General features: G+C 49.2%; 1 protein-coding gene across 1 annotated transcript in view; it reads right to left on the minus strand.

Moving 5' to 3' along the window:
* LOC124522858 (complement C3-like) overlaps window positions 1-21,992 on the minus strand; it is a 40,121-nt gene extending 18,129 nt beyond the window's left edge. The window contains exons 1-19 of the mRNA XM_047094531.1: window positions 21,870-21,992; window positions 21,286-21,478; window positions 20,723-20,885; window positions 20,556-20,626; window positions 18,692-18,786; window positions 18,529-18,611; window positions 18,356-18,446; window positions 18,000-18,102; window positions 17,782-17,908; window positions 15,658-15,773; window positions 15,406-15,552; window positions 14,807-15,016; window positions 14,481-14,687; window positions 13,998-14,156; window positions 13,564-13,693; window positions 13,216-13,287; window positions 12,858-13,055; window positions 4,246-4,354; window positions 3,879-3,964 (exon numbers count right to left, since the gene is read on the minus strand). Coding sequence (XP_046950487.1) covers window positions 3,879-3,964; window positions 4,246-4,354; window positions 12,858-13,055; window positions 13,216-13,287; window positions 13,564-13,693; window positions 13,998-14,156; window positions 14,481-14,687; window positions 14,807-15,016; window positions 15,406-15,552; window positions 15,658-15,773; window positions 17,782-17,908; window positions 18,000-18,102; window positions 18,356-18,446; window positions 18,529-18,611; window positions 18,692-18,786; window positions 20,556-20,626; window positions 20,723-20,885; window positions 21,286-21,478; window positions 21,870-21,943 — 2,434 coding nt within the window. The 5' untranslated portion in view covers window positions 21,944-21,992. The remainder of the gene's footprint in view (window positions 1-3,878; window positions 3,965-4,245; window positions 4,355-12,857; window positions 13,056-13,215; window positions 13,288-13,563; window positions 13,694-13,997; window positions 14,157-14,480; window positions 14,688-14,806; window positions 15,017-15,405; window positions 15,553-15,657; window positions 15,774-17,781; window positions 17,909-17,999; window positions 18,103-18,355; window positions 18,447-18,528; window positions 18,612-18,691; window positions 18,787-20,555; window positions 20,627-20,722; window positions 20,886-21,285; window positions 21,479-21,869) is intronic.
* Window positions 21,993-22,397: the final 405 nt, after the last annotated feature.

Consider the following 22,397-nt stretch of genomic DNA (forward strand, 5'->3'; position numbering starts at 1 on the left):
GGGGCTCCCAGAAAATTTAAAATGACATGCAGCCTGCATCGTATTTCTGGTGGACGGTGCTGATCTACAGGCAGTGAAAAATGACTGCAAAAGCGATGGTTAATTTGTGATTCAACAGCTACTTGGCTATATTGAAGCACTCGGTTGATGCAAGCAAAATTTGCAAAAGCATTATCATATTGAAATGTTACACTAAAAAAATAAATAAAAATAATGTTGCACCAAAGGTGTATTAAATTTGGGGCACCTGGGCGGCTCAGTTGGTTAAGCATCTGACTCTTGATTTTCGCTCGGGTCATGATTTCCGGGTGCCTGAGTTAGAGTCTGAGGTCAGGTTCTGAGCTGATGGCGTGGAGAGTGCTAGGGATTCTCTTTCTCTCTCTCTGCCCGCATGCTCTTCCTCTCCCCCCCCCCAAATAAACATTTAAAAAAGACAGTTAAGGAAAAGAAATATATAAAAATTTAGTATATATATATATATATATATATACTAAATTTTTATATATATATAATATATATATTTATATTTCAATATAATATAATTTTCAATATAATATATATATTTATATAAATATATATATAATATATTTATATATATATACATATATATATATATATACCTTATTTTTCAGCAATGGAAAAAAATAGAGGCTTGAACCTTGAACCTTGAAAATCCTTATTTCCTAACCTACGGTCATTACTTTTCATTCTCGCAGGGGTCTGTTATAGTCATGGGAGGTAGTTACCATTTCTTATCTACCATTCATTTTTACATTTTAAAAAAAGTTTATTTATCTTTGGCCATCTCTACACCCAATGTGGGGCTCGAACTCACAATCCCAGGATCAGGAGTCACACGCTTTTCCCACTGAGCCAGCCAGCAGCCCCTGTTTTCACATTCTTAAAGCCAGATTTAATTTACTCTGGTGAGTGAAAAACCAGCTTTTGCACCACAAACAGGAGGCTACCTCCAGGGAAACAAAACGGTTTTGTTTTGTTAAATACTGGCCAGCGCATGATGTGCCTGCAGAAAGCAGACCTGCTCTCTCCTTGCTAATGCAAGTCAGTCAAGACCTACAGAGGAGATGAGGACATCCTTGCACCAGACTTAGCTTTTCCCTTGAACAAGCTGGAAGGAGCGAGAGAGAACCACACACAGAGTGACCTCTGACACACCATCCGTGTTATGTTTGAGGCAGAGAAACGCCTACTCTCCATGACCCTAGAAGGACAGCTACATGTCACTGCATGTTGGTCCAAACCCATGGAAGGTACATCACTGAAAGGGAACCCTAGCTTTTGACTGCAGTTGATGATAATGTATCAGTGTTGTCCCAGAGATTTTGGCAAAGGTACCACCTAATGCAAAAAAGGGTTAGAGATGGGAATTGGGGGGAATTGAGGAGTGAGTGGTAATTCTCAGTTGTTTCTGTAAACCTAAATTGTTTAAGAAAACCCATAAATTAGTGGCCCCTGGGTGGCTCAGTCGGTTGGGCGTCCGACTTCGGCTCAGGTCATGATCTCACAGTTTGTGGGTTTGAGCCCCACGTTGGGCTCTGTGCTGACAGCTCAGAGCCTGGAGCCTGCTTCAGGTTCTGTGTCTCCTTCTCTCTGCCCCTCGCCACCCCCGCTCGCACTCTGTCTCTGTCTCAAAAACAAATAAATATTTTTAAAAAATTAAGAAAACCCATTAATTAAAAAAATATCAACCAGGGCACCTGAGTGGTTCAGTCGGTTACACATCTGACTCTTGTTCTCAGCTCAAGGTCACGATCTCATGGTTCATGAGTTTGAGCCCTGCATTGGGCCCTGTACAGCCGACAGTGCACAGCCTGCTTGGGATTCTCTCTCTCTGCCTCTATCTTCCCCTCCCTCAAACATACTGCCTCTCTCTCTCTCAAAATAAATAAATAAGCCTAAAAATATAATCGTACCTGGTAAGACAACAGTATTGAGAAGATGTCACACGGGTACAGAGAGCAGAATAGAAAAACCATAGGGCCCTTTAAGATGCTGACCCCATCACTCCCAGGGGGCATTGGGCAACTTCTGGGGATATTTTGGGGACATGTTACAACCGGGGGTGGGGGTGCTCCTGGAGTCTTTAGGTAGAGGCCGCGAATGCTGCTCAACATCCGATATTGCACAGAGAACCTTCCACAGAGAACCACCTAGCCCTGAACAACATCAGTGATGAGGTGCAGAGACCCCGGTGCAGGACAGGCCTTCCCCAACCTCCAGACACACACAACCCCCCACTCCCCGCCCCGTGGGTCATGTTAAATGCAGGTTCTGATTCAGCAGGTCAGGAGTGGGGTCCAAGATTCTGAATTTCTACAAACCCCCAGGGAAAGCACCTTTGCCAGATTGCTAGTGGTTCAGGGAGCAGGCTTTCAGAAGCAGGGATCTAAACTGTGCCTTTCAACTTTCTCTTTTCAAGCGGCAAGAACCTTTCTTATTTCAAGGAAACCTCACGCAGGCCCTCCATATGCAAACAGGGACAACGAGGAGATAGGAAGATGCTCTGATCTGAAACATGGGCTTGGGCCTCCAACCAGGAGTGTGCTGAGCTGTTACTGGAGCTCCAGACGAAAGGAAAAGTATGTGCCCCATGAATGCATGCACCACCCTCCCTCGGTCAGGAGAAACTGCCAGTTTCAGTTCCCTCAGTTAAAAAAGACAAGCAAAGACGCAGGTTTTGAACATCTTGAAGCCAGGAAAGGGAAGTGATAATAATGTGTAATGTATTATAAATGGTAACAAAACAAAATTATTAAACACGTTGGTGTGGCATGAAAGAGATATTCATGCCTCCCGTCCTGGGTCTTCACATGTCCTTTTTAATGTTTCAATATTTTTTTCAACTACTTTAACGCTCAGGGAAAAAATTAACCTTTACAATGTACCTAAATCATGGGGCGCCTCATTGGCCCACTCACTTAAGCCTCTGACTTTGGCCCAGGTCATGACCTCACAGGTTTGTGGGTTCGAGCCCTGCGTTGGGCTCTGTGCTGACAGCTTAGTGCCTGGAGCCTGCTTTGGATTCTGTGTCTCCCTCTCTCTGCCCCTCCCCCACTCGTGCTCTCTCTGTCTCTCAAAAATAAATAAATAAATATTAAAACCCCCCACAAAATGTACCTAAATCAAGTACAGGGGGCAGGGGGCACACATTTTCCCTCTTGCCTCAAACTCCAATATGGTTCAGAGTGGTGCTGGCTTCTATTTACAATGGAGATATTTTGTTCATGATTGATTTTTTTTTTGGATTCATATTGATTTTTTCAAAATCATCACATGAAAATATTACTCATCTGGTCTTAAAATTATTGCCTCTCTCTCCTCATCCTGCTCTCAGGCCTGCCTGAGATCATCACATTAGACCAGGGCTTGCCAGCTCCCTGTGGTGGATCCCCCACCCCCGGGACACCTTTTACCCAAGATTCACAATCTGACTGTCTATGTTCCAATCATGCATTTCATCCTGCTTCCTCTTTTATATTTTCTTAATCACTTTACCCATTATCCTTGTCAACATGTCAACATCACCCCTTAAGGGTGTTTTTTGTTGCAAATTATTCTAGAGACTGTGCATGTCAACATGGGGGAGATTGTATGTAAGGGGTGGGTGGAATGGAGGTATGTGGGAACTCTTTGTATCTTCCCCTCAATTTTGCTGTGAACCTAAAACTTTTCTCAAAAGAAAATTTATTTACAAAAAGCACTATGTTCCCACAGAATAGGATCTGACACTCCTCTAGTCACCTGGGAGCAGAGTGTCAGACACCAAGAAACAGGGGATCTCTCTGGATGGGATGAGAAAATGCCCAGTGTCCCTGGGGTCTCTGCCCGCTGAGCATGGGGGCACCAACTTCACTCACCTTTCTTGTCTGACAAGCTCACAGCCAGAATCTCCCAGGTGGTGATGGAGTCTTTCAAAAATATATTCATGGTCTTTGTGGAGATTCTGGATGGAGGAGAAGTGGGGATATTAAAAAGAGGCAGGTGTCAGAGGTATGGGGGAAGCTGGTGTGGAAGGGTCTCAAGGGGTGGGTTGGAGGGATGGGTGGGGGCTGGGCACATGGAGGGAGCCTGACTCTTGATTTTCTTTCTAGGCTGGGTTGTGGAGTTGCACAGTGATTCCAGAAAAGAGGTGTATAGGGTACATACAAATGAAGTGGTCCAGTCTGGGCTGCCATAGGAGCTGGCCTGGGGGTTGGGTTAAGGTGGGGGGTGTCTCAGCCTTACCCATCTTTCGCAGGTTCATTGAGATCCTCCATGCGCCATAGCCAGCTCTCAGGGAATTGGCTTCGGGAAATGATATCTTCTTCCGGGATTATATCCTCATCCAAGTCACCTAGGAGGCACGGGTGAGGAGAGGGCTTTATGGGTTTAGAACACACCCCTTTCTCCACTGTCCCCAGAGATACTTATCTCTACACATCTCTGGATTAACTTTATAGCTAATAAACTTTATAGTTTATTTGATTTTCTTCCCGACCTTTTTTTATGCCCCTTTCATTTTTCTCTTTGTATGGGAACCAGGCTCCTCTCACCTTTCCTTTTTCCAGGGTTCCTTCAATGAACAAAGGAAAACACACCTGGTGGAAAGTCCAAACCATCACCACCATGAGCAGTGGGATAGAACAGCCAAATATGCAACAGAGTGCATGATCACACTCCACAAACACTTCTGGAAGTCCCAGGACCTGGGCAGTGTATGACCTATTCTTAAAATAGTAGGACTCACAGGTGCAGGACACATAACAAGCTATTAAAATGTGTAAAAATCAGAAACCTAGCCAAAATGATGAAATGGAAGAATTCTCCTCAAAAGAAATTCCAGGATGAAATGACAGCCAGAGAACTTCTCAAAACAGATCTAAACAATATATCTGAACAATAATTTAGAAAAACCATCATAAGACTGATAGCTGGGCTTGAAAAAAGTATAGAAGACAGCAAAGAATCTATTGCTGAAGAGATCAAAGACCTATGAAATAATCAAGGTGGATTAAGAAATGTAAATGAGATGCAAAATAACCCAGCTGCAGTGACAGCAAGGATGGAAGAAGTAGAGGAGAGAATAAGTGAAATAGAAGATAAAATTATGGAAAATGATGAAACTAAAAACAGGAGGGCAAGGAAATTTTAGACCACGAGGGGAGAATTAGAGACCTAAGTGATTCCTTGAAATGAAATAAATCTGTATCATAGGTGCTCCAGAAGAAGAAGAGAGAGAAAGGGTCAGAAGGTTTATTTGAACAAATTATAGCTGAGAACTTCCCTCATCTGGGGAAGGAAACAGGCATTCAAGTGCAAGAGGTACAGAGAACTCCCTTCAAAATCAACATAAACAGGCCAATACCATGACATATCATAGTGAAAGTGGAAAAATACAAAGATAAAGAGAATTCTGAAAGCAGCTAGGAAAAAATTGGTCTTAACCTACAAGGGTAGACACAGAAAGGTAGTAGCAGACCTGTCCACTGAAACTTGGCAGGCCAGAAGGGAGTGGCAGGAAATATTCAATGTGTTGAATAGGAAAAATATGCAGCCAAGAATCCTTTATCTGGCAAGGCTGTCATTAAGAATAAAAGGAGAGATAAAGGCTTTCCGAAACAAAAACTGAAGGAGTTTGTGACCACTAAGCCAGCCCTGCAGGAGAGCCTAAGCGGGACTCTGTGAGTGGAAAGCAGCAAAGACTACAAGGGACTAAGACATCACCATAAGTGCGAAACCTGTAGATAACCCAATGACACTAAATCCATCTCCTTCAATAATCACTGTGAATGTAAATGGACTAAATGCCTCAATCAAAAGACATAGGGTATCAGAATGGATAAAGAAACACTATCCATCTATATGTTGCTTACAAGAGACTCATTTTAGACCTAAGGACACCTGTAGATTGAAAGTGAGGTGACAGAGAACCATCTGTCATGCTATGGGACATCAAAAGAAAGCTGGAGTAGCCATACTTGTATCAGACAAACTATATTTTAAAACAAAGACTGTAACAAGAGATGAAGTAGGCCATTATATCATAAACGAGGGGTCCATCATCAAGAAGAGCTAAATTGTAAATATTTATGCCCCCAACATGAAACACCCAGACCTATAAATCAATTAATCACAAACATAAATAAACATGTAGATAATACTGTTGTTCTGGAGGGGACTTTAATACTCCACCTGCAGCAATGGAAAGATCATCTAGGCAGAAAATCAATAAGGAAACAATGGCTCTGAATGACACATTGGACCAGATGGACTTAACATATATTCAGAACTTTTCATTCAAAAGCAGAAGAATACACATTCTTCTTGAAGGCACATGGAACATTCTTGAAAATAGATTACATACTAGGTCACAAAACAGCTCTCAACAAGTACAAAAGGATTGTAATCATACCATGCACATTTTCGGATCACAACACTGTGAAACTTGAAATCAACCACAATAAAAAATCTGGAAAGCCCCCAAATGCATTGACATTAAAGAACATCCTACTAAAACAGGGGGTAACTGGGATATTAAAGAAGAAATTAAAAAATGTATGGAAGCAGATGAAAATGAAAACATGACAGTCCAAACCCTTTGGGATGCAGCAAAGGCAGTTCTAAGAGGACAACACATTGCAATTCACACCAATCTCAAGAAGCAAGAAAGGTCCCACATACATAACCTAACCTCACATCTAAAGGAACTAGAGGGGCGCCTGGGTGGCGCAGTCGGTTAAGCGTCCGACTTCAGCCAGGTCACGATCTCGCGGTCCGTGAGTTCGAGCCCCGCGTCGGGCTCTGGGCTGATGGCTCAGAGCCTGGAGCCTGTTTCCGATTCTGTGTCTCCCTCTCTCTCTGCCCCTCCCCCGTTCATGCTCTGTCTCTCTCTGTCCCAAAAATAAATAAACGTTGAAAAAAAAATTTAAAAAAAAAAGAAAAAATATTAAAAAAAAAAAATAAAGGAACTAGAAAGGCAGCAGCAAAGAAAGCCCAAGGCCAGCAGCAGGAGAGAAATAATAAAGATAAGAGCAGAAGTAAACAATATAGAATCCAAAAAAAACAAAAAACAGAACAGATCAATGAATCTAAGAGTTGGTTTTGTGAAAGAATAAATAAAATTGATAACCTCTTAGCCAGGGTTCTTAAAAATAAAAGCGAGAGGACCCCAACAGATAAAATCATGAATGAAAGAGGAGAGATCACAACCAGCGCCACAGAAATACAAACAATTATTCAAGAATACAATGAAAAATGATATGCCAACAAACTGGAAAATTTTGTAGAAATGGACAAATTCCTAGACACCCACACACTACCCAAACTGAAAATGGAATAAATAGAAAATTTGAATGGACCCATAACCAGTGAAGGAATTGAATTGGTTTTGAAAAATCTACCAACAAATAGGAGTCCTGGGCCAGATAGTTTTCCAGGGTAATTATACAAGACGTTTATTTTTTTTAAATTTTTTTTAACGTTTATTTATTTTTGAGACAGAGAGAGACAGAGCATGAACGGGGGAGGGTCAGAGAGAGGGAGACACGGAATCTGAAACAGGTTCCAGGCTCTGAGCTGTCAGCACAGAGCCCAACGCGGGGCTCGAACTCACGGACCGCGAGATCATGACCTGAGCCGAAGTCGGCCGCCCAACCGACTGAGCCACCCAGGCGCCCCATCTACAAGACATTTAAAGCAAGAGTTCATACCTACTCTTCTAAGGCTGTTCCAAAAACGGAAATGGAAGGAAAGCTTCCAGACTCATTCTATGAAGCCAACATTACCTTGATTGCCAAACCAAAGACCCCACTATAAAGGAGAATTACAGGGCAATATCCATGATGAACATGGATGCAAATATTCTCAACAAATTGAGATACTAGCAAATTGAATTCAACAGTATATTAAAGGAATCCTTCACCATGATCAATTGGGATTCATTCTTGGGCTACAGTGCTGGGTCAATATTGGCAAATCAATCAATGTGATACACCACATTAATAGAAGAAAATATAAGAACCATATGATCCTGTCAATAAATGTAGAAAAAAGCATCTAACAAAGTACAGCATCCATTCTTAACAAAAACTCTCAAGATCATTGGGGTAGAAGGAACATACCTTATCATCAAAGCCATATGAAAGGCCCACAGCTAATATCATCCTCAATGGGGAAAAACAGAGCTTTCCCCCTGAGATCATGAACATGACAGGGGTGTGCACTATCACCACTGTTGTTAAATGTGGTGTTGGGTGTCGTAGACTCAGCAATCAGACAACAAAATGAAATAAAACTCATCCAAATTGGCAAAGAAGAAGCCAGACTTTCACTCTTCACAGATGACATGATACTCTACCTGGAAAACCCCAAAGACTCCACCAAAAACTGCTAGAACTGATCCATGAATTCAGTAAGGTCGCAGGATACAAAATAAATGTACCAAAATAGGTTACATTTCTCTACACCAATAAGGGAGCAACAGAAAGAGATATCAAGGAATAAATACCATTTACAATTGCACCAAGAACCATAAAATACCTAGAAATAAGCCCAACCAAATAGGTGAAAGATCTGTACGCTGAAACCTATACAAAGCTTATGAATGAAATTGAAGACACAAAGAAATGGAAAAACATTCCATGCTCAAGTATTTGAAGAACAAATATTGTTAAAAGGTTGATACTACCCAAAGCAATGTACACATTCAATGCAATCCCAATGAAAATAGCACCAGCATTCTTCACAGAGCTAGAACAAACAATCCTAAATTTTTTATGAAACCACAAAAGATTCTGAATAGCCAAAGTAATGTTGAAAAAGAAAACCAGGGGCACCTGGGTGGCTCAGTTTGGTTAAGCTTTTGACTTCGGCTCAGGTCATGATCTTGCGGTCCGTGAGTTTGAGCCCCACGTCGGTCTCTGTGCTGACACCTCAGAGCCTGGAGCCTGTTTCAGATTCTGTGTCTCCCTCTCTCTCTGACCCTCCCCCGTTCATGCTCTGTCTCTCTCTGTCTCAAAAATAAATAAACGTTAAAAAAGATTAAAAAAAAAAAAAGAAAACCAACGGCAGAGGCATCACCATCCCGGATTTTAGCCTATATTACAAAGCTGTAATCATCAAGACAGTATGGTATTGACACAAAAGCAGACACATAGACCAGTGGAATAGAACAGAGAACCCAGAAATGGACCCACAAACGTATGACCAACTAATCTTCAACAAAGCAGGAAAGAGTATCCAATGGAAAAAAGACAGTCTCTTTAGCAAATGGTGCTGGGAGAACTGGTCTGCAACATGCAGAAGAATGAACCTGGACCACTTTCTTACACCATACACAAAAATAAATTGAAAATGGATGAAAGACCTAAATATGAGACAGGAAACCATAAAGATCCTACAGGAGAAAACAGGCAACAACCTCTTTGTCTTCACCTGCAGGAACTTCTTACTTAACATGTCTCTGAAGGCAAGGGAAATAAAGGAAAAATGAACTGTTTGGGACCTCATCAGGATAAAAAGCTCCTGCATAGCATAGGAAACAATCGACAAAACTAAAAGGCAACTGACGGACTGGGAGAAGATATTTGCAAATGACATATCAGATAATGGGTTAGTATCTGAAATCTATAAAGAACTTACCAAACTCAACACCCAAAAAACAAGTAATCCAGTGAAGAAATGGGCAGAAGACATAAATAGACACTTTTCCAAAGAAGACATACAGATGGCAAACAGACACATGGAAAGGTGCTCAACATCGCTCATCATCAGGGAAATACAAATCAAAATCACATTGAGATACCACCTCACATGGGTCAGAGTAGTTAACATTAACAACTTAGGAAACAACAGATGTTGTAGAGGATGTGAAGAAAGGGGAACCCTCTTGCAGTGTTGGTGGGGATGCAAACTCTGGAAAACAGTGTGGAGATTCCTCAAAAAATTAGAAATAGAATTACACTACGACCCAGTAATAGCACTACTAGGAATTTATCTAAAGGATAAAGAGTGCTGATTCATAGGGGCACTTGTACCCCAATGTTTATAGCAGCGCTTTCAACAATACCAAATTATGGAAAGAGCCCAAACACACACACATACATACAATCAAATACTACTCATCAATGAAAAAGAATGAAATCTTGCCATTTGCAACAATGTGGATGGAACTGGAAGGTATTATGCTAAGCAAAATAAGTCAGTCAGAGAAAGACATATATCATATGACTTCATTCATATGTGGAATTTGAGAAACTTAACACAAGACCAAAGGGGAAAGGAAGGAAATTAAGATAGAAACAGAGAGGGAGGCAAACCATAATAGACTCTTAAATACAGAGAACAGACTGGGTATTTATGGGGGCAGGGCTAGGAGGGGGGAGGAAATGGGTGATGGGCATTGAGGAAGGCACTTTGGGGATGACAACGAGGGGTTGTATGTAAGTGATGAATCATGGGAATCTATTCCTGAAGCCAAGATTACACTGTATATTAGCTAACTTGACAATAGAAAAAAAAAAAAGAAATTACATAAGGCTGGGGGAGAAAATATCTGAGCATGTGTAAGCCATATCCCATTGGATAGTTTTGTCTAGTTTTCCTCTTTGAGAAAGAAAGTCTGTAGATGGCTGGAGCAGAAGGCAGCAAGCCTAGATTAGAATAATTTGCACAGACTGAAGATACAGCTCTTTGCTCATGTGTGTAGGGAATCTTTTTGTTTTTTTGGGGGGTGGTGGTGGTGGAGGGAGTGCTAGCCTTCCAGCTAAAATAATACAAAAATATGTGTCCCCTTTGGCAATGTCTGCCTTTAAGAGGTGACTGCATATTTCTAAGCCAAAAAGTAAAAAACTAAAAAATAAAAATATAGGTGTGCACGAAAGGTATGTGTTACCATATAAGGATCTATACCTGCTGTCATACAGGCTACATAAAAATTGATTTGGGGGAAATTTTCCCTTGGCTTAAATTTTGCCCTGATCCGATAGCAGAAAGAGGTTTAGAAATAGACTATCCAGGAATAAGGAGGAACTTTACAGTGGAGAGACCCAGCAGACAGCGCCTTAATCACGTGATCAAGACTCACAGCACCAACAATGGGACAAATCAATGTCTTTGGGCTCCCGACATGCTGCACTGAGAATCCATAGTGTCTCTCCTGTGACAGTGCTGCCCCCAAATGCAAAACCTGGATGTCATTACGAGGAAGCATGGAGCCAACCCAAACCGTGGGACAGCCCCCCAAATAGCCGGACGTGAAAGTCACTCAAGACGGCTGTGCTGCCAGGGGTTGAGCAGATCCAAGGACACCAAGGAGACCCCACCAGTAAATACGACGTCTGCTTCTGCACAGATCCTTTTCCTATAAAGGATCCAAGCCAAACCAGACCAGACCAAACCAAAGGGAAACCACTGGCCAGCCTGAACAGGGTTGGAGGTTTTGGTGGTGGTAACAAGTCAACATTAACGTCCTAATTCTGATGCCTGTGCTGTGGTTTTGTGGCAGAATATCTTTGCTTCTAGAAATTCCACACGGAGCTAATTAGGGGCCTCAATGGTGCGGCCTCAAATGATTCAGAGGGATAAAAGGTTTTTATGCCCATTTCTCCTTTTTCTGCTTGAGTCTAAAGATTTTTTAAAAAATGATGATGTTTGCTTGGATCGGGCAGCCTGCCGCTATGGCGTTTCCCTATCTTCCTTAGTTTTTAAGCAAAGGGGTTCTGTTTCGTGACTTTTCATCCTGTGGTCGATAAGGTAACTTCCCTCGGTTTCAAGAGCCGCTCACACTGGCCCTTGTTCTCAGAGCCCAATTTGGACGACACAGTTTCTGGTCCCCCATGAAAACGATGGGATGTGCAAAAGAAGTGTTCAAAGGGCCAGTGAGAAGGGTCAGTGCAGCAAGCACCACTCCGCACACAGGGGTTAAAAAGAGCAATCTGGACAGGGCGGGCCGAGAGGGAATCTGCCAGGGGGACCCTCACGACAGGGGCCATGCTGCCCGTGGTGCGGGGGACTCTCTGTGGGCTTGGTTTCCACTGCACCCATCCTAGCAGAAAGGCCTTTCTCTACATAAGACACATCAAAAAGCATTTTTAAAAAGCAGACATCAGGCCTCACTGGGCTCAAAGGCTCTGAGCAAATGGCAGGTAGGATTCCCACCAGTTCTGTCAGGGCCGCCTTGTGGTGGGGACCACTCTGGTTCTGCTTTCAATGGGCTTCTTGGAAGAGAAATTTCTCTTGGCTTAACATTTATTTGGCCCGAGATGTAAAGTTTCAAGCGTGCACATGTTTTGTCTTATCCAGAACTGAATGAATGAATGAGTGAATGAATGAATGAGTGAATGAATGAATGAGTGAGTGAATGAATGAGGGAGGGAGGGAATGAATGAATGAAAACAAATCAACAGATGTTGTTAGGCATTGAGTTAGGCACCTCTTTGGAAAGCGACATAAATGAGTTTTCTTTGGTAAAGGCAGGCTAAAAACGCATCTCAGACAGAAGCATCCTCCCCCTTCAGACAGGCCCTCCTCCCCCCTCAGACACAGGCATCCTTCCACCCAAACAGGCACCTTCCCCCATTCAGATAGGTTCTTCTCCCTCAGACAGGTCCTGGCTGCTCTCACCCAGTCTCCCCACTCTGGCTGCCCTCCCCCCTCAGATCAGGCCCTACCCCCTCTGATCAAGCTTTCCCACTCTGGCCTGGGCCTCTTCCCTCAGACCAGGCCATCCCCACTCTCACAGAGCTTCCCCACTCTGGCTGGCCTCCTCCTTCAAACCAGGCCTGCCCCCCTCTGACCGAGCCTACTCCCTTCAGTCCAGGCCCTCCCCGCTCTGGCCGGCCATAGGCAAGTGGACTCACTCCGGGCCAATCCCAGGTGGGCACTACGGGTGTGGTTGAGCCTCAGCTGGGTGATGTAGTTGCAACAGTCCAGGAAGGCCTTCACGCACGAGGCCTCGTGCTGGATGAACCGGGCCCTGCGCTCGCACGAGAACTTCATGGGGTTCTCCCGCATGCCATGTTCACAGCACTTGCGCAGCTGCTTTGGGTACTGACCCGCTGCGTGGACACGACACCGGTCAGGGCCTCAGCTGGGACCTCAAAGCAAAGGAGCTCGGGCGGACCAAGGGTAGGAAGTCCCCAGGGCCCGGCCCTGCCCTCCTCCCTCCTGGGCTGGATCCCGGATGGGCAGGGTTTGGGGGGAGGGTGGGGGCCCCACCTTTGTCCATCCTCTTCTCTGTGAGCATCACCGAGCGGCGGCGCCGGGCATCTGGTTTGGGGCACTCGGGATCTGAGGGGAGGGCACACGCGAACAAGATGGGTTAAGCGTCAACTGAGGGTCCCCGATGTACTCCTCTTAGTAGCCGTGAGGGAGCCATGAGTTGTTGTTCCCATTTGAGAGATGAGGAAACTGAGGCTCAGCAGGCAGTGATTCACTAGGTGGGGGCTGGGGCAGGACTTGAACCCAGGGCCCCCACCTGCTCTCAGCATCTGAGGACCTCAGAACAGTGCCCTCCACCTGCTCTCAGCATCTGGGGTGCAGGCCCCACCCCTCCCTGGCCCTCACCTGTCCTATCCGGGGTCTGCAGGTTTGTGTTGGTCTGGAAGGCCAGCCCTGCGTCCGTGAAGACGCCGGCATAGTCCTTCCCGCTGCCTGGAGTGCAGCCGATGTCAGCCTTCTCCACCATGTTCCAGATCTGCGGGAGGGCAGGGGTCGCGGGCAGGCCTCCACCACCAGGCTGACATGTCCGACCACCCCTGCGTTCTGGTCCCAGGCCCCTCTCAGAGGTGTGTGCACAGCCCCCGCCAACCACCCCCAGCTCGGACTCCTCCATCCAAGCTCCCAACCGCAGCCTTCACTTCCGTGCCATGTCTGTGTCCGTCCCAGCCTCCGTCCCGCCCACGCCCAACCCCACTTCCGGTTCCCTTCTGAGCGCCACCCGTGCCTCAGCCCCACGCCACCCCTTTGCTTCTGCCACACCCCAGCGGTAGGGGGCGCACCTTGCTTTGAGTTAACTTATTCTTCTTGTTCAGCACGAACACGCCCTTGTCCACCGCCACAAGCCCTACTCGGGCTCCTCTGTCACCCTCAATCTTGAGGGTCATCTGCTGGCCAGGTATGTACACTCTCTCTTCCTTCCTGCCACCTTTCACCACCAGCTGTTGGGGGTGGGGCACAGAGGTGGGAGTGAGGGGTCAGCCCTGCCAGGCTGGGTCTCCATCAGCAGTCAGCCCAGGGCAGTGTCCGTGCTGTGCTGGACAGGAAGGGGCAACGGTGGAGACAGACAGACTGAAGTCGGAAAGCCAGCAGGGAGGGAGATACTGAGGCTGAAACAGAGGTGGGGAGAGAAGGAGCTGGAAAAGGAGAAGATGGGCCTCGGTTGGGGAGCCCACCCAGAAGGCTGGAGAGAGGCAGAGACGGAGCGAGCACTGGCCAGGTGGGGAGAGCCAAGATGGGTGCAGAGGAAGGCTCCGGAAGCTTACCTTGCCCACACAGGAGTCCTTGACATCCACCCACACGGAATCGGCCACCACCTCCCTCTGGCCCTTGTTGTTAATGAAGGTGTAATAAGCCACCAGGCGGAAGGAAGGAATGAAGTCCTCAGTGATGGTCAGGGGCAGCGCGTACATGTCCTGGCCGGGCTCCCGCGTCTGACGCTCCACCTTCAACAGTTTCCCTTTGTTCATGATCTGGGGGAGACAGGTTGGCGTAAGGAAGAATCAGCAAGGTCGGGCGGGGGGGTGGCCCTGGCCTGGGGGTGCTGCAGAAGTAAGGAGGAGGGGTCTGGGGATCCTAGGAGGGCACGGACCAGGTAGGTGAAGTAGCGGATGTTGTTCTCCTGGGTGGTGGTGGGGTCAATTCGCAGGTGGAAGTTGACGTTGAGATCTTCCCCTGGCTTGAGCTCCACGCGAGGCACAGAGATGTGCAGGTAGTTATTACTCATGGTGCTATAGGGTTGGGCGTTCATAGTCCTGTTGGTCTGTCGTGACTCTGGGATACCATCCTTCTTAGTGCTTACCTGGGTGAGGAAAGGGGGATGAATTCTGGCCCCCCAAAGATGTCCACATCCTAATCCCTGGGGCCTGGGAATATGGTACCTTCCCTGGCCGAGGGAGTTTGCAAATGGGATTAAGGGTCTGAGGATGGGGAGTGTTTTGGATTATCCAGGTGGGTCAAATGTAATCACCAGATCCTTAGAATATACCTATGCAGATGGCCAGACTGCTGGTGCAGATAAGATCCCCTCTATGCAGATGAGAACACTCTGTGAATGGCAGGATCCCCTGATACAATAAAAGGACCCCACTCCTCACGTGGCAGGATGACTGTGGCAGAGGACAGATTCCCTCCATGCAAATACAGTCCCCTATCTCCCAGAAGTGGGGCTAGAGGTGGGCGAGAACTCACGGTGATGGGCAGGGACCTAAAGGTTTTGTGTGTGTTGATGATCAGCTTGGCCACGCCGTCTTCCTGGGTGAAGGAGCGTGATTTGGAGTACTGGGTCACCACGGGGACGTTGCGTGCTGGGGAGCCGTCGGGGTTTGTCACAAACACCTGTGGGTGCAGTGCAGAGGCAGGTGGAGGGCGTTCAGGTCGACCCAGAGGCGTGGCTGATGCTCAGGGGAAGGGTGGGGGAGGCAGCCCCACACCGGGTCTCACCATGAGGTCAAAGGGCATGCCTGGTTTGAAGAACTTGGACGTCTTGGTGAAGTGGATCTGGTAGGGGGAGGTCACGATGGGGATCCCGCTGCGCTCCGCCTCCACCATGTCGCTGCCTGAGGGGGTCAGCCGTGAGGGCAGGTTCCTGGGCCACCCCTCCAGGTTGGACCACACCTTACACTGGGCCTCCCTCGGACTGCGCCTCCTGCATCAGACTGGCTGGAACCTTCATTCTGTTCCTCCCCCATCAGACTGGCTGGAACCTTCATTCTGTTCCTCCCCCATCAGACTGGCAGGAACCTTCATTCTGTTCCTCCCCCATCAGACTGGCTAGAACCTTCATTCTGTTCCTCCCCCATCAGACTGGGTCTCCTCTGTCAGACAGCTTCCCACCTTAATACTGGGCCTCCCCTGTCAGACTGGGCCTCCTCTATTAGATTGGATCCCACTTTCATACTGGGCCTCCCCCATCAGACTGGGCCTCGTCTACAGACTGGATCCCACCTTCATAGTGGGCCTCCCTCCTCAGACTGGGCCTCGTCTATCAAACTGGATCCCACTTTCATTCTGGGGCCCCCTCCCCCCTCAGACTGGGCATCCTCTATCAGACTGGATCCCACATTCATATTGGGCCTCCCCCCTAAGACTGGGGCTCCCCTGTCAGACTGGATCCCACCTTCATTCTGGCCTGCCCCTTCACTGGGCCTCCTGTATCAGACTGGCTCCCACCTTCATACTGGGCCTCCCCTCTCAGACTGGGCCTCCTCTATCAGACTGGATCCCACTTTCATCTGGGACTCCCTCCACCCTCAGAATGGGCCTCCTTTGTCTAACTGGGTATCACTTTACTCTGGATATTCTCTCTTACACTTGGCCTCTCCCTTCAGGCTGGGCCTCCTGTATCAGACTGGATCCCACTTTCATTCTGACCTCCCCCCTCACTCTGGGCCTCCTCTGTCAGACTGGATCCCACCTTCATTCTGGCCTGCACCCTCACTGGGCCTCCTGTATCAGACTGGATCCCACTTTCATTCTGGACCTCCCCCCTCAGACTGGGCCTCCCATGTCAGACTGGATCCCACCTTCATTCTGGCCTCCCCACATCAGATTGGGGCTCTGCTTAGACTGGATCCCACATTCATACTGGGCCTCCCCCCTCAGACTGGGTCTCCTCTATCAGACTGGATCCCACCTTCATTCTGGCCTCCCCCCATCAGACTGGGCCTCCTCTACAGACTGGATCTCACTTTCATTCTGGACCTCCCCGCCTCAGAATGGGCCACCTCTATCAGAATGGATCCCACCTTTATTCTGGGCTCCCCCCTCACTGGGCCTCCTCTGTCTGACTGGATCCCACCTTCATTCTGGCCTCACCCCATCAGATTGGGCCTCCGCTATCAGACTGGATCCCACATTCATACTGGGCCTCCCCCCTCAGACTGGGCCTCCTCTACAGATGGGATCTCACTTTCATTCTGGACCTCCCCCACTCAGAATGGACAACCTCTATCAGACTGGATCCCACATTCATTCTGGGGCTCCTTCCCCCCTCAGACTGGGCCTCCTCTATCAGACTGGATCCCACCTTCATTCTGGACTCCCCCTCACTGGGCCTCCTCTGTCAGACTTGATCCCACCTTCATTCTGGCCTCCCCCCCATCAGATTGGGCCACCTCTATCAGACTGGATCCCACATTCATACTGGGCCTCCCCCTCAGACTGGGTCTTCCCTGTTAGACTGGATCCCACTTTCATACTGGGCCTCCCCCGCACACTAGGCCTCCCCCCTCAGACTGGATCCCATCTTCATAGTGGGCCTACCCCTCAGATTGGCCCTCCTCTATGAGACTGGATCCCACTTTCATTCTGGACCTCCCCCACTCAGAATGGGCCACCTCTATCAGACTGGGTCCCACTTTCTCTCTGGGGCTCCCCCCACCCTCACAATGGGCCTCCTTTCTCTAACTGGGTATCACTTTCCTCTGGATATCCTCTCTTACACTTGGCCTCTGCCCTCAGACTGGTTCTCCCCTGTCACACTGCATTCCACATCCATTCTGGGCCTCTGCCCGCACACTGGGCCTCCCCCCTCATTTGGGTCCCTTTCCTCAGACCAGGCCTCACCTGAGTGCAGGATAACGGTGACAGACACGTACAACGACTTCCCCACCAGGGCATCTGCTCCGGAGGGTTCCACCCCGCTCAGCAGGACCTTTCGTTCCAGCCTGGCCTCCCCACTGCCATCATCGATCTGGGGGAGGAAGGAAGGCTCAGAGAGGGGGAGGGGCGCAGGTGAGGGAGGGGGAAGTCCACAGTGGAGGAGGCTCAGAGGGGCAGAGCACCTGAACACGGCTGAGGGACTGGGGCAGCGAAATCCTCTGCTCACCATCCTGGACCCCAAAGATGACGAAGGCTATTCCATCCACATTCTTCCCATACAAGAACCTGAGAGGCAAGAGGGTCTCAGATGCTCCTCTCCTGAAGGGCGAGCCTGCCTGCAAACTTCCACGGACCCCTGGTCCCGCGCCTGGTGCTTACCTGGCCAGTATCTGGTCCCACACCTGGCCACACCGCTCCTGGGTTCCCTTACCCGGCCCCTACCTGGCTCCACCCCTAGCTGCCAACCTGGCCCGTCATCTAGCCCTCACCTGGCCCCCCTCCCCTCCCCTCCCACCTGGCCCCATTCCTAGCCCCTCACCTGGCCGTGATGGTGACCTCCAGGCCCTGTGGGTCATCAATGTAGTAGAATTTCTCTGTAGGCTCCACTTGGACCTCAAAACTGGGCAGCACTGGGGTCGAGACGGCACCAGTAGGGTGTCAGCACTGGGCCTGGCACCTGGGGCCCCCACCCTGACTCCTTCCTCCTCTTACCGTACTCCTTCACCTCGAACTCAGCAGAGAATACCTGCTGTGGGGCATCTTCATAGTGGGCTTCTATCTTCCACTGCCCTGTACTGTGGGGAAGGCAGGTGAGTGAGCCAGCCAGACGCCCTCCCTTGGCAAAGGGAACCCCCTCTAGGAGGGCCTGACATACTTGACCAGCTCCGGGATGTTCCAAGACAGGGACAAGATGCCAACCTGGTTCTGAGAAGATAGGGAGTCCTTCTTGATGAGAATATTGTCGGGGGTCTGTGGAGACAGAGAGGGCGTGTCTCTTCAGAGACCTGGCTTAGCCCCTAGGCTCTCTTCCTCCTCTCTGTGTCTGGACACTGTCTGTGTCATGACTACTGGGGCAGTGGTTATGAACATGGACTTGAGTCAGTCAGCCTGGGTTCAAATGCCCACTCTCCCACTTACGCGCTGTGTCACCTTGGGCAAATTACTTGATGTCTCTGTGCTCAATGTGCCCAGCTAGAAGAAGGAGAGGAACATGGCCCCTACCTCACTGGCTTGGCACATGATTCATGTAAGCTGGAGCTCACTCTCGTCGGCGGCTGTCTGAACACTGATAGTAACTAGCATTTATCACCTACTTTGTGCGGGACCCTGTGGTAAGCATCCTATGGGCGCTAAGTCACACAGCATTGCCTACCTTCGACTCTTTGACCTACAAGAACACAAAGTCATGTGGTTCAACCTAACACACAGTATGTCATTCGTTGCAAATAACTAAACACCAGGAGACATCATGTAAAAATCTGGCTTTCTGGCTTCTCTTGGAAATTGGGATAACCGTGGATACGGGTTCCTGTTGGCACATAGCGACATTTGACTGGAACTGGGCAGAGGCTCTACCGTTAGAGGTGTGTGTTCTCCGTTCCCCACAAATCCCACCGATCCCCACAGTCAGCTTGTGGCTGTCAGGACCTGGTCCCTGTTACCTTTGCGTGATTGCAAGAAATACTCATGACGATCCTCTGAGAACCACCTACCTCTTCCCTCTGTCCTTCACTTCCTCCTTCCATTCCCCCTCCCCCCCACCCCTTTCCTGCCTTAGCCCAGTAAATTGTAATGAAATTACTGTATGCCAAGCACCCATCCTGTCTGGAATTTAGGTTCTGTGGAGGTCTAGCGAGCGGGCAATTAGCAAATGAATACATTCAATTTATAGGATGCCTAAAGGAGATGACAGGAAGGGAGACCAGTGGAGTGTGTGTGTGTGTGTGTGTGTGTGTGTGAGAGAGAGAGAGAGAGAGAGAGAGTTGGGAGAGAGTGTTTGCAATTTTACAGGTCCTCAGAGAGGCTTCCCTGTAAAATTGTGCCATCGGTGACATTTGAGCAGAGACTTGAATGACGTGATGGGGCAAGCTATGTGGGTATTTGGAGGAAGAGCGTTTTGTGAGTAGTGGGGGAACAGCCTGTGCAAAGGTCCTAGGGCTGGCTCTTTATGGCAGTTGGAGGGACAGCAATAAGGCCCATGTGGCTGGAGCAGAGTGAGTGAGGGGAAGAGGGGGAGGAGAGGAGGGGAGGAGGACAGGTAGGGGACTGGGCAAGTCTTGCAGGGCCTTGGGGAGTGCTGGGAGGACTTAGGCTTTTACCCCAAGGAGGTGGGAGCTCCTGGAGGGCTCTGGGTGGAGGAGGGTGGGACAGGAGTTGGGTGCTCGAGGCTGCCCCCTGGCAGCAGGAGGCGGATTGGGCTACAGAGAGTTTTTATCTGTCATCTCAATCTTCAGCTGAGCAAACCAAGGCCCAGGAGGCTGAAGTGACCTGTCCGGAGTGACACGGTCCCCAGAGGTTTGCCTGGAGCCGGAATCCACGGGCAGAAGCATCACTGTGCCTGGTATCCCTGGATCTCTGCCCTGTGTCCAGGGCTCTTTCTGTGTTCAAGGCTCTACACATTTCTTTGCCTTTCGGCCTCTGCAGTCTTGCCCTTTCCAGAGTCTCTTTCTCTGTCTCAATCTCTTTGTCTCTCCCTGAGTCTTGCCTGGGGTGTGTCTGGGTCCCCAGTTGGCTGGTACCTGGATGCTGATGACAACGGCCCGGCCCACAGGCAGTAGGTCATTGTTGACCGTGAAGATCCGATAGAGGACTGGAAGATGGTGGGAAAGAAAGGAGGTGGTGAGTGAGGCCACGCCCCTCCCCACAATCTGGCCCCTGGGTCCTCAGCTGCTGCCCAGCCCCTTACCCGTGGAGCCTGGGGTGTAGATGGGCTTGTCCATCTGGATGAAGATGTACCCGCTCTGAGAGCTGACCAGCACTATGTTCTCCAACACGGTGCCCCCAAAGTCCGCCTGGATAGTCACGAATTTTTTCTCCTTCCCTGATGTTAATTCCTGGTTGGCTGGGATCTAGGCATAGCCAGAGAATAATGAGATGTTGCCTCCCGGCCCCTTGCCCGCATTCAGCCCCAGGCTTTCAGTGGGGTCCACACCTGTCTGCCCTTCCTGCCAATAGCACCTGTCCACCACTCCGGGTCTCCCTGGTGTGCCCAGGTTGGGAGCGGAGGGGTAGTAGGGGAGGGAGCAAGGGTCTAAGATGGGTAGGGATCAGAAAGGGGGATGAATAGGGGGAATTAGACAAGGGGCTCAGAAGACGTCACTTAGGAGAGGGGATCAAAGCTAGGGGCTCAGGATAGAAGAAGCTAATTGAAGGAGAATTCTCAGAGAGGGGAGGGGCTCCAAAGTGGGAACTGCTCAAAACAGGGAGGAGACTCAGACAGGTGGGAGGGGCTCCAGCAGGTGCACACACATTGATGTTGACTGTGCCCATGTGGTCAGTCTCCCTGATCAGAGCAATGGTCTCGCTGAACATCCTTTGCTTCTTGGCAGGGAAATCGTAGACGTTGACTGTGACTACAAGGTTCCCTCCATAGTCATGGGCCTCAAGCAGCACCTTCTCCTCGTTTCCCAGCTGCAGGATGTTGGGGGTGATCATGGAGAACCTGCAGGTCGGGTGGAACACGGGACGGAGCTGCCGTTCTAGGGACCAGGGTTCCAATCCTCACCCACATAGCACGAAGCCCCCAAATCCTGTGAAGTCAGATCTCGAGGCCTCCAAGTGATTCCACAGCCACGGAATCACTGAACATACCACAGGCACCCAAACCCGCAGACCCCTGCTTCTAGAAACATCCGCCTCCCATTGTAACCCGAGTGCCATGAACCCCCAGCACATGAAATCATGAGCTCACAGGCAGCCCAAGGCCATTCACATCCCAACCCGCTGACCCCTGCCTCCTCAGACACCCACGTGCGCCCTGGATTCTACTAGGACCTGAGCCCCACCCCCACCTCACAAGTAGCCCGGTTTGGAGAAGGGTCATGACCACTCACATGGGGTCCCCCGGTGCCAGGGGTAGGATGGGAAGCAGCAGCAGCAGCAGGCTGGGGCCTGAGGCAGGCCCCATGGTGCAGGGACGATGGAGGGACAGAGGGACGGAGGAAGCGGACTGGGAGGGAATGAGCAGAGGCTGCTGGAGGCTGCCTTTTATCTGGCTCCCGCCTCCCCCCTGCAAGCTCAGCCCAGCCCGCAGCTCCCGTGGCTTCCCCCTTCCTGGAGCTGCCCCAGATTTCTCAATACCATTTCCTAAGTTTTTCAATCCCTGGGGCCAGTGTGTCCTGGGGTAACTAACCCAAGGGCATGTCCTCCAGCAACATGGACACACCTTCCCCCTGCCAAGGTCTCCCTCAGGGTCAAGGTCAGTTGGTAAACAGGGACCTTTCCCTGTTGCACCTACTTAGCGGTGGAGGAACACTGAGGGCCAGAGAGCTCCCCACCCCAGGTATCTGGGCCTGGCGCCCAGTCAGTTTCTGGCCATGCGTTTGTTAACCAGTGCCTTCCTATGGGTCTATCTCTATGCT

This window comes from Lynx rufus, unplaced genomic scaffold, assembly GCF_022079265.1.
Source record: "Lynx rufus isolate CCGP_SWC_20201006 ecotype Redwood Valley unplaced genomic scaffold, mLynRuf1.p SCAF_4, whole genome shotgun sequence".
Lineage (NCBI taxonomy): Eukaryota > Metazoa > Chordata > Mammalia > Carnivora > Felidae > Lynx > Lynx rufus.